Source organism: Choristoneura fumiferana, chromosome 5 (assembly GCF_025370935.1).
Source record: "Choristoneura fumiferana chromosome 5, NRCan_CFum_1, whole genome shotgun sequence".
NCBI classification, from domain to species: Eukaryota; Metazoa; Arthropoda; class Insecta; order Lepidoptera; family Tortricidae; genus Choristoneura; species Choristoneura fumiferana.
The window spans coordinates 1015181-1031625 of NC_133476.1; the positions used below are offsets into that span (position 1 = coordinate 1015181).

The 16445-nt window shown below is 39.9% G+C and overlaps 2 protein-coding genes across 2 annotated transcripts in view; one reads left to right on the forward strand and one right to left on the reverse strand.

Moving 5' to 3' along the window:
* The window catches only part of LOC141427895 (death-associated protein kinase related-like), a 407132-nt gene that overhangs the window by 160913 nt on the left and 229774 nt on the right, over positions 1–16445 (forward strand). The window lies entirely within an intron of this gene.
* Positions 4180–14810, reverse strand: LOC141427658 (phospholipid-transporting ATPase ABCA3-like). The gene is made up of 7 exons (XM_074087261.1): positions 14654–14810; positions 12446–12619; positions 11411–11626; positions 7210–7289; positions 6877–7006; positions 5459–5688; positions 4180–4335 (listed from the first exon to the last, which is right to left on the reverse strand). Exons 1-7 carry the CDS (start codon positions 14808–14810, stop codon positions 4180–4182), a joined length of 1143 nt encoding a protein of 380 aa, XP_073943362.1.

Genomic DNA, 16445 nt, shown 5'->3' on the forward strand with positions numbered 1-16445 from the left:
CCGCTTGCAAAAAAACAGATTCCAAATGATTGATATTGTTTTGTTTTTTTCCTGTCATTGGCTCTACTATGTAGCATTAAATTGAGCACGAGCCTTGTTGGAACTTAATTACTTATGATGCTTCTTTTTTATCATCACGTGATGAGATAAATATTGGATACCTACAATATTTAAGTGCCTTGATATTAATTAGATTTTAATAGCTTATCTCTTAGATGAATGATTGGTCTCGCGCGCTCGCTCGACTAGATACCGCGCTAATTAAAAACAAAACGTTCGTGAATGCGGCAACTCAATATTGTAGTGTGCGTAAGAACGGTGTAAGACAATTTGCAAGGATGCTAGTGTGCGTGACGAATTGTGTTGCCAGCTGCTCCACTGTTACCTGAATTATTGGGAAAATAAATTATTCTGTGGTCTATTAAGTCATTGGTTACAAAATGTATCTTGGGAAATACTTAGAAATTAAGAAGTAATTAAGAGTGAATGTATTAATATGTTTGTGTATAGGTTAGGCGTAGGTTTCTTCTTTAAAAAAATGGTAGGTATGATGTAGGTATATCAATGATCAGGCCTCACTTTTAATTAAAAATATATATATTTAAGGGCATTCAATATTTACAAAATTATTACTGAAAATTCATGGACTGAGTCACCAACTAAGAAGTTTTGCGTACTTAACACGTTGCACCTATAGTTAAACCTAATATAATGTACAGGTTAATTAAGACTAAAATAAAAATAATTGTTTACAAAATATACATACATAGGTACATGCATACATACATACTTACATACATACGCTTGAAAAACATAACCCTCCTTCGGGCAGTCGGGTAAAAAGTTAACATTTCAGGAAAATGGGTAGAAATACGAAAAAAAAATTGTTTCGTTTCCCGTAATGCCTAAGTAAATCAGCTGATCGGGCTTTTGACTGGGAAGACGAAAAACATTTTTAATTTTAAGACACATTCACCCCTTAATTAAATAGTGTCGGGTAACAATTTATACACGTTCAGTGTATAATATCACAAAGATAAACATTAAATAATATAGAACTAGGTTATGTATATATAATAATTACGTTAGATACTTAAATAAAATAAGTTATTAAAATTATCATCATTTAATGATGATAACAATAAAATTCAATTTATTAAAATCTCAACCACGGGGAATTTGATTCTTGTGTACGCGGCAACACAGAATGGCGTTTAGGGTTCATGTTATTTATTTTGTAATTTCGAAATTATACGATATTTACTGATGGTATGTGATCCCAGTGTCCTTCTTATTTCTTGTAGTATTATTTTTAAACAGTTTCACTGCGAAAACTGGCATTTTACTTCGGTTTATGACCAAAATTTAACAAAAATTCGGGACATGCACATTACGCACAGTTTGCAACGCGACTGAGTCGCCTCGGGCTCAGGTACGCCGATTTCGGCGTACTATTTGTTGCCGCATTTGACAAGTACGCCGGCGGTATCTAGTCGAGCGAGCGCGCGAGACCAATCATTCATCTAAGGCTTATCTACTGATTTATTAATTTAAAAATAGTTTTGTGGCGTCAAAACAAAACGATGATGGCGAGTAAAGAATTTATATAAGTTTTGCAGGATTCCAAAAAAGGCGTGATAATCTAGTGCCTACCATTATGGCCTCTCAAGCAGAAAGGATCGTGTTAATGTTAAAAAATGTTTTCAGTAATGTTGTTGTTCTTTTATTCTAGTGTTCATTGAGAACTCGCTTGGTTCGTTCTTTCTACTTATACTAACTAAGTATCTGACTACCAAACGTGAGATGGATATATCGGAAATGTGAAGAATTCCGATGTTATTCCTAATCTCGATATTGCACCCTTCACAGGTGTTATCGTGCGTTGTGACGATAAATAAAATCGATGCCTTATAAAATCCATTTTTGCGACCATTTATTTTTCTTCATATGATAATAAACAGGTTGCGGAAAAGTGGGTAATCCATATTTGTTTATTTCAGGATGATACAATACAATAACTCTTTATTGCACACCAATACAGTAAACAGTACAGAGAACACAAGTATATACATAGAGATTTTCTAAGGTAAGCAATAGGCGGCCTTATCGCTTCAGAGCGATCTCTTCCAGGCAACCTTTACAATGGACAGAAATAAGGAATACATTTTAGCAGGTTGCAATTTACAGTAGATTAGAGCTGTATCAAGAATACATAAAACTAACACATACAATACATATACACAACAAATCTAAACAGATAGATAGGTAGATAGATACCATAACAACACATAAATAAGCTAACTATAACATTCATACGCAAGATGACAGGTAGTGCTTCCTAAGCATGGACTTAAAGATAGGCAAGGACTTTGCGCGCCTCAAGTCTATCGGTAGGGAGTTCCACAACCGAGTGGCCTGGACAGTGTAAGAATAAACATAGAATTTAGAGTTTGAAAGTGGGACAGTAAGGAGAAAGTTTTGAGAGCAACGAACAGAAGTAACATAGCTAAATCGCTCTTTGAGGTAGCAAGGAGTTGCAGGGTTAAAGAGAATGCCGTAGAGAAGATGGAGAATGTGAGAGTTTCGGCGAAAGCGGATGGGGAGCCACCTGAGCTGTGATCGGAAATTAGAAACATGATCATATTTACGTAAGCCAAATATGAACCGAATGCACAGATTTTGAATTCGCTCAAGTTTATTCAAGTGCTCTTCTAAAAGATCGGGATAACAAATGTCAGCATAATCGAAAATAGGGTGCAGTAAAGTCTGTGCAAGCGCAACCTTGTAGCAAATGGAAGGAAATTCTGAAGGCGTCTTAGGGATCCCATCGCAGCAAACACCTTCCTGCTAATCTCACATACATATGGAGTCCATGACAGAGTGCGGTCCAAGATAACACCCAGATTTTTTACCTGATCGGCAAATGGTATCAGAACTCCGTCGAAAAATACAGATGGCAAAGATACAAAGTCAACCCTTGGAATAAGTTTCGAGCTGCCAACAATAATGACTTGGGTCTTTGTCGGTTAACCTTTAGGCCATATCGTTGGCTCCACCTTAAGATCTTTGTCAAATCCAGGTTAATGGATTCGATAACCGACGGAAGGTCAGCAAGCATGCCTTGGAATAAATTTGTAGGTCATCAGCATAAAGGTGATACGAAGAATGAGGATTATGAGAAATAGAATCTATGAAGATAGAGAAAAGTAATGGAGATAACACTCCACCTTGAGGTACACCAGCGAGCGTGTTGCACCATGAAGATCGTAAATCATCCACCTTTATTCTTTGCCGACGACCCACTAAATAACTACGAAACCATTCAATAACCGCAGGAGATATGTCAAGCACAATGTCGAAGTCAACCATGTTGAACGCATTGCTGAAATCTAATAGGGTTAAAACCGTAAGTTTCCTGTTATCCATGCCTATTCGGATGTCGTCAGTGATCTTCGCAAGCGCGGTTGCCGTACTATGACCGGGACGGAAGCCTGATTGGAATGGATTGAGAAGATCGTTTCTGGTTAGTATGATGTCTACTGCTGGTGTACAAGACGTCTAAAACCTTGGAAAGAAAGGAAGAATGGAAATTGGCCGGTAGTCAGAAAACGATGCTGGACTAGATTTTTTGCTAAAGAACAATTTCAGCGTCCCAGATGATCTACATTAATGAGGGCTATCGTTTTTGTCTCACTAGATGGCGTTCCCTCAGACTGGCATAATGCAGTAATCGTCCTGCTTCACAAGAAGGGAGACATTCGGAAGTTAGATAACTATCGACCTATTAGTCTCTTGTCTCATCTATATAAACTGTTTACGAGAGTCATATTAAACAGGCTTCAAGATAAACTGGACAATTACCAAACGAGGGAGCAGGCTGGATTCCGATCAGGCTACAGTACAAACGACCACCTGCAAACGTTGAAAACAACCATTGAAAAATGTCATGAATACCGAAAACCCATTATAGTTACCTTTGTCGATTATGAAAAGGCTTTTGATTCAATAGAGGCGTGGGCAGTTGAAAAATCTTTGGTGGACTGCAGAGTCGATGAACGTTATATACAACTGATAAAACATCTTCATAAAAATGGAACATCCGTCATCAGCCTCCATAAACTGACAAAGCCGTTCAAACTAGAACGAGGAGTTCGACAGGGCGATACGATATCGCCAAAGTTATTTAACACCGCTCTTGAAAACATCTTCAAGAAACTCAGCTGGGAAGGATAAGGTATATTGATTGATGGCGAGAGACTCAGCAATTTGCGTTTCGCGGATGATATAGCACTGATCGCGGACAACATTGAGGATATGATGGTGATGATCGACGAACTGCAAGGTGAATCAGCTAAAGTAGGATTAAGAATGAACAAGTCGAAAACCAAGATCATGACAAATATCCCAGAAGCGAAAAATCACACATTTCCAGTACAAATCGTTGATCATTACATCTATTTGGGCCATAAAATCACTCTCGGAATGGAGGATCAGGTAGCGGAGGTCGAACGCAGAGTTGGCCAAGCATGGGCAGCTTTTGCAGCTAACAACACCGTCTTTAAATCCAAAAAGATCCCGCAATATCTTAAGACCAGGGTATTTAATCAGTGTGTCTTGCCCGTCTTCACATATGGAATGGAAACCACCACCTTAACAGAAAGGTCTGCTGAGAAACTACGTGTCGCACAAAGAGCAATGGAGCGAATAATGCTCGGAATACACCTTCTGGACCGAAAGAAAAACGAGTTGATCAGACAGAAGACTAAAGTGAATGACGTAATAACAGAAATAGAACGCAGAAAGTGGAGATGGGCAGGACATATTGCTAGAATGGACCACAGTCGTTGGGCGAGAAGAGTCCTGGAGTGGAGACCCCGTGCTAACACCCGCGGTAGAGGACGACCACCAAAAAGATGGACAGATGATATCCGGCAGCAAGCTGGCGTAAACTGGATGCGAGTGGCAATGAATAGGCCAGACTGGAAAAGTAGAGAGGAGGCCTATGTCCGAAGACGGGCGCTATAAGGCTGATATAGATGGCGCACTGTTGCGTGAGGTTTTTAAGTATGGCTTTCAAAGTCTGTTATTACGGGCGTGAAAACAAAGTTTAGATTAAAATCATATTTAATACACCTTAAAGCCGTACCATAAAAATATCGAGCATGCCACAGTGTTCCATAGTCCCCGTTTTGTTCGGAAAAAAGGGAGGACAAAGGTTTCCGAAAGACAAAACTGTCTCAAAACACAGACATTAATTGCCCCGGAACGCATATTTGCCATAATTAATTTCAGGTATTGCGAAATATTCACAAAATTATTCTAATTATAAATAAACCCGCGTTGCTCACCCAAAAACTATGAGATTTGACATTTCGGAGACCTCACGCTACACTAGCGCCTCTAGTGGTGAATTCATACGCGATAGCCCTCATTCAATCATATACATTAAATTATATACCTTTTCCTCAAGCTCCAACTTGGCGATCAGCAGGTCGATGTCATCCTTCAACTCCTGGCCGCGTAGACCCTTGAGCCGGGAGAAGAACTCGAGGTGTTCCCGCACTGTGAGCTCGTTGAACAGCACGTTGTGCTGCGGGCAGAAGCCGAGGTGCGCGCGCGCCGCCGCCGTCTGCTGCGCCACGTCGTAACCCGCCAGCCACACCGACCCGCTGCTCACCTTTACGTTACCTAACGCATAGTTTAATAAAAGGGTCAAACAACTTTTAGGGGCTGTTTCACCATCCATTGATTAGTGTTAACCGACGGTTAAATGTGATGCCGTCTCCGTCTATTCGAACAGAACAAATAGATAGCCCCTAAGGGGCTGTTTCACCATTCATTGATTAGTGTTAACCGACGGTTAAATGTGATGCCGTCACCGTCTATTCGAACAAAACAAATAGAGACGGCATCACACCTAACCGCCAGTTAACACTAATCAATAGATGGTGAAACAGCCCCTTAGTGTAGTATTCTCTCCCGTAACTCAGGAGACATCAGGATACACTTTGTTAGAAAAATGTTTGCAAGAGAGAGAGAGAGAGAGATTAGGAGGTCGCCTGGAAGGAATTGCCTTAAAACTGTCACAAGTCCTAACTTTTACTTAAGTTTGTAACTTAAGCAACGCATGGTCACCCTACATTACATTGCATCAGATTGCATCCATTTTAAATAAAAAATAAAGACTACACTTTCGTCTGTTTATATACTTGCCTAACTCCAATTATAAATTATATTAATGCATAGCAAAAAGATAGCCGTGGTGCCTAGTGTTTGACCATCGCCTCTCAAGCAGAAGTATGTGGGTTCAAACCCCGGCTCACACTCTGAGTTTTCGAAAAATGTGCGGATTACATTTGAAATTACCACGAGCTTTGCGGGAAGGAAAACATCGTGAGGAAACCTGCACAAACCTGCGAAGCAATTCAATGGTGCTGTGAAGTTCCCAATCCCACTATGCCGCGTGGGAACTACGGCCCAACCCTCTTGTTCTGATAGGAGGCCTGTGCCAGCATGGGACGTATATAGGCTGGGATGAAAGCAAAGAAATGGCAACATGGCATGAATATCAATTATGTACAGTCGAATAAATCGTATCATGACCCAGGGTGGAACCTTTTAATAATCAATTTCACTATGATTTCCTTGACAAAAGTGTGAGATGTCAACATGACATTAGTAGCACAAAGGTTCCACCCTGGGTCTTGATTCAATTTGTTCGACTGTACCTACATACATACATTCTACCCTGCGTAGGTCACAGTTTTTATCAATCGTAAACAATAATATTTTAGATCATTTTAACCTGATTGGTCGGCCGTGGTAACACAACACCAATACATAAGTAACTAACATAATTGCTTATTATGTACAAACCTGTGAGCATGGATATCGTTGTGGATTTCCCGGCACCATTGTGTCCAAGCAAGACAGTAATTTGATCATCATAAATGTTTAGAGACAAATTATTGACAGCTACATTTGCCCCGTATATTTTAGTTAGATTCTGCAAAGAAAAATGATCGATCATGTATCGTTGTTTTTAAAAATAATGTAGATTTAACCGCGTAAAGCCCAACGTCCTAAATTTAGTAGGTACATACATTCGTCAAAGCTAATGGCAAACTTTACATTAAGTTTCAAATTCTAAAGAAGAAAATTTGATGTGGGCCTTACGAGGATAAATATGTTTGTATGAAAATTACGTACCGTCATTTTCACTCCAATTGCGTGATCGTTGGGATCCTTCTCCATTATAATATCTTGAGTATTGTCGGTGTCCATCCCCACTAAAATTAAAATCGCGTATTAGTAACTAGTAAATTACTTTTAAAGACTAATTAAGAAATAACCTTCTTCTATCTGGGTTTTAAAAAAATGTCTAAATTGACCCTTGAAACTTATCGATTTTGAGGTAGGTACATATCAGCTTTTGCAGAAATACCTAGTGATGTTATGTATTTTTCACTTCTCATGCTCTTAAAATATTCCTTTAGTCCCTGTGTATCGGGACTAAAGTTCCTTATTAATCTCTAGGGATTAAAGTTTTTTTTTTTTTTTAATTTACTAAGGAAACCCTAAACAGCCAATAACGGAGGATTATCGCCAATTTCCAGTGAGTGTGTGAACAAACCTCAAAATGGACAATTGTACTTAGATAAACATTTATAAAACACGTTTTAATTTCGTGAAACACAAATAATTATTTCGAATATGGATTACTTATTCAACTATATTAAGGATGAATTCATTTTATTATGCGTGGTCCAATTAGTTTCAAAATAGTTTTCAAGTTTTAATCTGTTGGCTAAATATGCAAGCATTTAAAGCGTCACTTTAACAAAAAAAACCGCGGAACAATTTTTTTTGCCATTTGAATTTTGTATAGATATCCATTATCCAGTCCAGTCGTATTGAGCGTACGTTTTTAAAAAGTGATATTGTAATCTTGAACAGAAAGTCTTTTTTTTCCTCGCATTCAAAGTGAAAAGTAGAGTGTTAAACGCGAGATTAAACAATCGTAATAACACTCGAACTATAGCCACATATAAACATCTCGTATCATTATGGCTTGTTTTAGTCCCTTGTTGAACAATCAACTATTTATTGATCTTTGCAGATTTTATGTCGTATGTAGGTACCTAATTTGATACCTATGTACCTGTTATACGAAGTGATTTATGGGGGATTATTATAATGGCCGGGCATTATAAATAATGACAAGCTGTACCGGGCGAAGAGATAATTATTATCCAAATTTCAGTATTAATCACATTTTCCGGTCATTATGAATATTGCTACATGATTGTTGGGCAATTTGATTACAACTGATTTTTGGGCAACTGTATTTCTCGGGAAAACGTCTGAAACTTATTGTGTCTGAAATTGAGACTTCCCTAAAAGAAGTTTCGGAATGGGGTCGACTTAATTTAGTCCGCTTTAATCCCACAAAGACGCAGTTTGCGCGTTTAACGCAAAAAAGTCTGCGTTTGTCGCATCACCTCTTTTCGAGGGCACTCCCCTAGCTACCACAGTCAGTATCGGAATTCTTGGTATTGACATTTCGAGTGAAGTCCAGTTCCGCGGTCATTTGGATGGTACCTAAGGCTAAATTAGCCTCGAAGAAGCTCGGCCTGCTCAACAGATCGAGACAGTATTTCACTCCGGCCCACCCGCCTCCAGCTTTATAAGGCGCAGGTTCGCCCACATATGGAATACTGCTCTCATCTGTGGGCAGGGGCTCCTCAGTACCAGCTTCTCCCTCTGGACCGCATACAACGGAGAGCAACTCGAATAGTCGGCTGCCAACGAATTTCTGATCGACTTGCTTCCTTGGCGATGCGTAGAGAAGTAGCTTCATTGTGCATCCTCTATCGTATTTACAACGGGGAGTGTTCCGAGGAGTTATTCGGGTTGATCCCCGCCGCATCCTTCCGCCACCGCCCTACGCGACAACACTTCTGTCCTCACCATATAGATTGGCTTGGCAGTCTTCTACTGTGCATTTTTCCAGAAATTTCCTGCCTCGCACAGCAAAGCTCTGGAATGAAGTTCCACCTGCCGTATTCCCGGACCGATATAACCTTCAAGCTTTCAAAAAAAGAGCGTACTCCTACCTAAAAGGAAGGCAACGCTCTTGTGACTCTTCTGGTGTTGCAGGTGTCCATGGGCTACGGTAATCGTTTACCATCAGGCGATCCGTTTTCCCCCTATACCATAAAAAACTGAAGTCTAATTTCATTCAATCGGAAAGTTAGGTGCGACGAGGAGCGCAGCGAGAAGGAGCGTGTTAGGTTCAACTATAACCAAAATAAGCCAACTATAATACCAGCTATGCCAGAATGCGGGCTATCGCGTATGAATTCGCCGCTAGAGGCGCTAGTGTAGCGTGAGGTCTCCGAAATGTCAAATCCTCCTGTTTTTGGGTGAGCTACGCGGGTTTATTTATAATTAGAATAATTTTATAAATATTTGCAATATCTGAAATATGCGTTCCGTGGCAATGAATGTCTGTGTTTTGAGACAGTTTTGTCTTTCGGAGACCTTTGTCCTCCCTTTTTTCCGAACAAAGCGGGGACTATGGAACACTGTGGCATGCTCGATATTTTTATGGTACGGTTTAAGGTGTATTACATATGATTTTAATCTAAACTTTGTTTTCACGCCCGTAATAACAGACTTTGAAAGCCATACTTAAAAACCTCACGCAACAGTGCGCCATCTAGTGAGACAAAAAACGATAGCCCTCATTGAATTAACGTATATAACTTACTTCACAGTTTTTGAGAGATATTTAATTATAGGTAAGTACAGGTAAATCTATGCATCTATAAAACGAAGGAATAAATATAATACATTAGTATATAGGTAAGGATATATTTTTATTACTCTGCCCAAAAGGCGATAGACATATGTATAATGCCCGGGAAATTTAATTATTTGAATAGTTATTATCATATTGCCATCTCATATTGATCATTATTCATAATGCCCGGGCATTATGAAAATAACCGATTTATCACTTGGTTCATAACATATCTACTCTTCATATTAGCATGTTGTTTTTATGCCGTTGTCTAATAAGATAAAATGTTTTGTTTTTTGATTAGACAAAATTTTCATGTCACCAAAATTCTAATATACTCGTCAACATTATCGGGTAAGCTATACCGTTTAAAATTCTGACTGGGTTCAGAGCTTTAAATAAATTATTCTATCTTATCGTTCGTAGTTTTCAATTTTACGTTACCATTTATTGCGTTTAAAGATAACGATTCTAAATCAAGCCTATTATCATGATCCGTTTGCCAGGTGTATAGGTAAAATTACTCAGAATCATTTGCATTGTCAACTCTATGACTGTGACTAACTGTACGGTACCTACTTATCTTAATTTTTTTGCCAGTACTAGTACACCAAAGAGGAAGTGCGGAATTCTTATGAATTTCGTACATCTCTCTTTCGCTCTTTTTTCGGACAGTCGACCAAGCAAGTGCTTTATCTTTTTTTAAGTATTTTATTACTATTCCTACCTCAGAACAGAAAAAAAACAATTAGGCTGATTGTCATATTAACTTATAAAGTTATATATGTTACAATATTATTTGATATTTTGAGCTGTACAAAGATTCAAATCTTACGGCGGTAAACCAAGTCTTTGTCAACTGAGAAAAATGATTTTCTCTAAAAGTAATTTTTTAACTTCCTGCATTTCTAAATGTCAGAAGGTTTCAAAGTTACTGGGTACAGTTTTGTGCGCCTTGTTCTACTTTTAATCTTATAGGTATAATAGAACTGGTATAGTCACTCGATTACCATTATTTTATCCTGAGATATACGAGTTTTATTGGTTTTAATAACAATGTTTTTCAAAAAGCGATCTTTAGTTGTTTGCAGCTTGAGTAGGTAAGGGGGCGTCCACTAATTATGTGAGGTCTTTAAGGGGGGGGGGGTCAAGTAAAATCTTTCCAATTCTCACATGGGGAGAGGGGGGGGTTAACAAATATCACGTATTTTTTTCAACAGATTACCGTGTAAAATTGCGTCAAAGTAAAGTTTATTAAATTATTAATTTACTTTTATCACATTTATTTTTATCACAGTGATTTTAAACTACGGCAATATTCTTTAATCACAAATATAGTCTTTGGTAGTTGTAAATAAAATTAATAGAACAAATATTTTTTTGTATTTTTCTTTTTTAAATCCAACGGGTTTACAGCCAAAACACATTTCAAAAAATCTCACGTGAGATTTGGGGAGGGGGGAGGGAGTTAAGGAAAATCTTACGAAATCTCACCAAGGAGGGCGGGGGAGTCAAAAAATCCTAAAAAATGTCTCACGTAATTTATGGACGCCCCCTAAGTAAGTTCGGTAGGTAACATAATATTTTACTGATTCAATGACTGACCTGGTACAACTTGACTATTCGGGAACCAGAAGCTCTTCTGCACTAAGAAGTACCAGGGCTTGGGCGCTCCGTACGGCCCCGGCAGCACCTGCTCCAAATATAGCGCCACCAGCATATAAAGCACGCAGTCCAACGTCAGCATTATCACTACGTGCCCAAACGAGAAGCGGTTCGAGTCCGGAGATGGTGACTCCATGAACTCGCCCCATTGCATACCTGACGATCAAGTAGTTGATGATTAACGTACACTTCTTAGACCTAAACATCTTAAAAGGGTTAGAACCCTGTGTTTATTTAATACATTCGCTAAAAAATCTGAAAAAAATATAAATATGATAATCTTCAAGTCTTCAATAATATTATTTTAAATAATTGAAAATGCTATAAATAAGCCAAGTTCAAGCTAGCAGACTGGCGAACAGCACCATGTGTTATTTTACCCGAACCATTTGGAGCCACTTTTGACCCCCTCATATTAGTAATACTGGAGCATCTATAATGGTGCCTCTTTTTATGGTTCCGTAGCCAAAATGGCAAAAACGGAACCCTTATAGTTTCGCCATGTCTGTCTGTCTGTCCGTCCGTGGCTTTGCTCAGGGACTATCAATGCTAGAAAGCTGTAATTTTGCACGAATATATATGTAAACTATGCTATGATTTCTTTGACAATAATGTATGGGATGAGTATGACATTAGTAACACAAAGGTTCCACCCTGGTACGTGGTTCAGTTTCCTTGCGTGTACCTATACTCAGTAGCAGCTTAAGGGTAGGGCGCGGTGGGGCTACCGCCCAGGGCGCCGGACTTGCAGACCTCTCGCTCATTGAGCGAAGCCTATACTTTCTACAAAATTCCCAAAAGTTGGGGGCGCCGTGGAAATCTCGCCCAGGGCGTTGGAAGTGCTAAAACCGGCACTGCCTATACTGAGTCTTATGTGCCTCTGCTTAGCTAAGAAAAGGAGCGAATATCCAGAAACCGGCTGCATTAGGTAGACCATTGTCAGAGACTGAGAGATTGTGAGAAAAAAACCCTTACCTCCGGTACTCTCCTTGGCGAGCAGCAGCTGGAAACCGTAGGACATGGCGGTGTTGATGCTGAGGCAGGTAAACGCTTGCACGCCGGCGGACACTTCCACGTCCATCGCCAGCAGCATCGCCGGGATGTAGGACACGAACCAGATCACGCCAGAGAACAGAGCCGCCGTGCTCGCTGCATTCACAAATAATTGAAATAATGATACTTAACCACAGCCACATATTTTGACTAAGGTGTAGAGTTTGTGAAGTCAGACCTTGTAGAGTTAGGGCGAGTAGAGTTAGAAGCTTGGCTCTACATGTAATAAAGCAAGAAGCCACATATTTTGACTAAGGTGTAGAGTTTGTGAAGTTAGGCCTTGTAGAGTTAGGGCGAGTAGAGTTAGGAGCTTGGCTCTACATGACATAAAGCAAGAAGCCACATATTTTGACTAAGGTGTGGAGTTTGCGAAGTTAGGCCTTGTAGAGTTAGAGACTTGGCTCTACATGAGATAAAGCAAGAAGCCACATATTTTGACTAAGGTGTGGAGTTTGTGAAGTTAGGCCTTGCAGATTTAGGGCGAGTAGAGTTAGGAGCTTGGCTCTACATGAGATTAAGCAAGAAGCCATATATTTTGACTAAGGTGTAGAGTTTGTGAAGTTAGACCTTGTAGAGTTAGGGCGAGTAGAGTTAGGAGCTTGGCTCTACATGAAATAAAGCAAGAAGCCACATATTTTGACTAAGGTGTGGTGTTTGCGAAGTAAGGCCTTGTAGAGTTAGAAGCTTGACTCTACATGAGATAACGCAAGAAGCCACATATTTTGACTAAGGTGTGGAGTTTTTGAAGTTAGGCCTTGTAGAGTTAGGGCGAGTAGAGCTAGAAGCTTGGCTCTACATGAGATAAAGCAAGAAGCCACATATCTTGACTAAGGTGTAGAGCTTGTGAAGTTAGGCCTTGTAGAGTTAGGGCGTGTAGAGTTAGAAGCTTGGCTCTACATGAGATAAAGCAACAAGCCACATATTTTGACTAACGTGTGGAGTTTGCGAAGTAAGGCCTTGTAGAGTTAGGGCGTGTAGAGTTGGAACCTTGGCTCTACATGATCTGATAACTTTTTGACAGTGTGTGTCATATGATATGGTCTTGGCACAAATTTTCACGAAAATGTGTTTAGTGTTACATCGCTATGCCATGCTATGCTATGTCCTTCTCCGGGATTCAAACTATCTGTATACCGAATTTCATCTAAATCGTTTCAGAGGTTTAGACGTGATGAAGTAAAAAACAAACAAACAAACAAACAGACCTACAAACTTTCACATTTATAAGATAGTGGGATAACATTATCCTTATCTACACGTAACCCTGGTATTGCAGATGTTTATGGGCGGTGGTGATCTCTTACCATCAGGTGACCCACTTGCTCGTTTGCCATCCAGTCGAATAAAAATAACAAAAAATACATTGTCGACAAGGTCTCGTTAATGACATTGCATAATTAAAATGTCACTAACCAATTTACTCGTATATAGGTATAAAACATTAAATAAATATCATAAATATAAATATCATGGGACACTTGACACCAATTGACCTAGTCCCAAACTAAGCAAAGCTTGTACTATGGACAATAGGCAACGGATAAACATACTTATATAGAAATAACATATTAAATACATATTAAACATCCAAGACCGAGAACAACATTCGTATTATTCATACAAATATCTGCCCCGGCCGGATTTCGAACCGGGACCTTAAGCTTCGTAAGTCAGGTTCTCTAACCACTCGCCATCCGGTCGCAACATTGGCATAAAGTTCAAAAACATGTAAACGTCAAACCTACAATAAGTAATTTATTGAATTACTTATTAGGTAGTTTATTAAAATACTATTCAATGGAAAAAATCATTGTGTAAACAAAGCAATTTTTCAACGATTACCCGTAGTAGACATGTGCGCCGCGCTGCCGCGCCGCCGCCGCCGACGATTTTTCCACGCCGCCGCCGCCGATGAATTGTCGGCGTATAATCGGCGTGTCAATTTTTTATTAATTTTAAAGTAGCACCAACTCCTTAGCTAATTCGTTGCCTACTTGCCACATTTCAATACCATAGTTTAAAAATTATATTCTCCTCCCCATATTAGAAGGGCCGTCTGATCTTCATGTTGGTTCGGAGCACTAAAGGTGGAATCGATCCAAAATGCGTATGTAACACCGATATATATACGCATCGTCTCGGAAGAATATAGGATATTTGGCAGCACAGTTGCCATATAGATATAAATTTTGGTGGTCAGCTTAAGGTCATGTGAACAGAAGATCTCGAAACAGCTTTCTAAATGCCGCTTCTGCAGCACCACCGATGCAGCTGTAGATCTCAGCATCAAGGTCACACCTCGATGTAATAGTGCTCCCAGATAGTAGAACTTATCTACCTGCTTTCAACACATCCAACTCTTATCCCATTCAGCCATAACCACTACTCAATTTCATCCAGCTCTATGATCAGTGTCTCGTGACATGAATGTCCAAGGACATCACCTCGGTCTTTTTGACACTGAGCTTCAGGCCGAATTAACAGCAAACTTTGTCAAAGACTGACATCAGCTGTTGCAGATCTCCTGGGGGAGTCTGCTACTCGTACAAAGCGCAAATCGTCTGCATACGTCATGATCTCTGTGATCAATGGAAAGAAATGGAATCAGACTACATGTGTGAAAGTGGATGACGAACTGTCAAAACCCACCTGAATTGTGCGAAGGGTAAGACAGGGCCGTGTGTTGTCTTCGCTTTATTCAATATTTACGCAGAGATCTTCAAGACGCAACAGCTGATACTGAAACGGGCGAGGGTAATATTAACGGCCAATATTAACAAATATCCGATATGCTGACCACACAGCGTTGATTTCCGATAGCCTGGAATCATTGCAAGAACTGCTGAATCGTGTGAATATCGCTAGCAATGACATGGCCTTAAAGATAAAATGTCGCAAAAACAAAGTTTATGGTCATAAGCAAACATAATAACCAACACTTTTCATTACGTATCAGACGGGAAGAGGTTGAACGGGTTACTCAGTTCAAGTACCTTGGTTGCTGGTTAAATGAACATGATGATCACGTGCAGGACACCAGAGTTCGTATTGATGATGGCTCTTCAAGATGAACAAGGAGCTGTGTGACAGAAACAAGAGCCTCAAACTAAGAAATGCGTATAGTACGTTGCTATATATTCACAGTGCTGCTATACGGCGTCGAATCATGGATTCTTACGCAGAACACCATGAAGAAGTTGGAAGCCTTCGAAATGTGGATTTACCCCGCATTCTAAAGATTTCCTGTAACAAAACGTGCAGTATTGCAAAGAATGGACAAGCACCTTGAGCTTCTAAAGACCTTCAAGTGAAGAAAGTTGTGTTACTTTGGGCATGTGATGAGAAACGCGAAGTACAGAGTTCTCCAGCTTTGGGGAAGATTGCCGGAAAGAGAAACGTGGGCAGGAGAAGACTCTCGTGGCTGAAGAATTTACGAGACTGGTTCAACTGCAGTACCACTTCCTTGTGTAGAGCAGCGGCCTCCAAAATCAGAACGCCATGATGTTGTCCAACCTCCGAAGGTAAGGAATGGGAAGTGGGAAGTGTAAGTGTAAGTAGAAGACGAAGTGATCAATGCGTACCAGACTTTGGTATGAGCCTTAAGCCTGGCCAAATTAAAAGACTGCCGTCTGTGCGGCAACGGATACGGACACCCTTGGAAACTTCCTATAAGACTTCTCTCACTACAACTGCAAAGTATAAGGCGAACAGTGTGGGTGCCAGAACACACCCTGCTTAAATCCACAGGTGACGGAAAAAACTCTCGCCATCTACGAAGACGCAGCACTGCATGTCGTCATGCCATGCAGGAGCCTAAGAACCAAACTAACTGTTTCCGTGAAACCGAGCTTCTCATCACCAAACATTACTTATGATTAATGTAAAAGAGTATAAGAAACAATTTTCGGACTTGAATAATAGG

Coding starts and splice junctions, on each gene's coding strand:
- LOC141427658 (XM_074087261.1), bottom strand. CDS start 14,810: ATGCTGAGATCTACAGCTGCATCGGTGGTGCTGCAGAAGCGGCATTTA. Junction 11,627..12,445: donor CGCCAAGGAGAGTACCGGAG/GTAAGGGTTTTT, acceptor CTTGATCGTCAG/GTATGCAATGGGGCGAGTTC. Junction 7,007..7,209: donor CAATTGGAGTGAAAATGACG/GTACGTAATTTT, acceptor TTTTCTTTGCAG/AATCTAACTAAAATATACGG.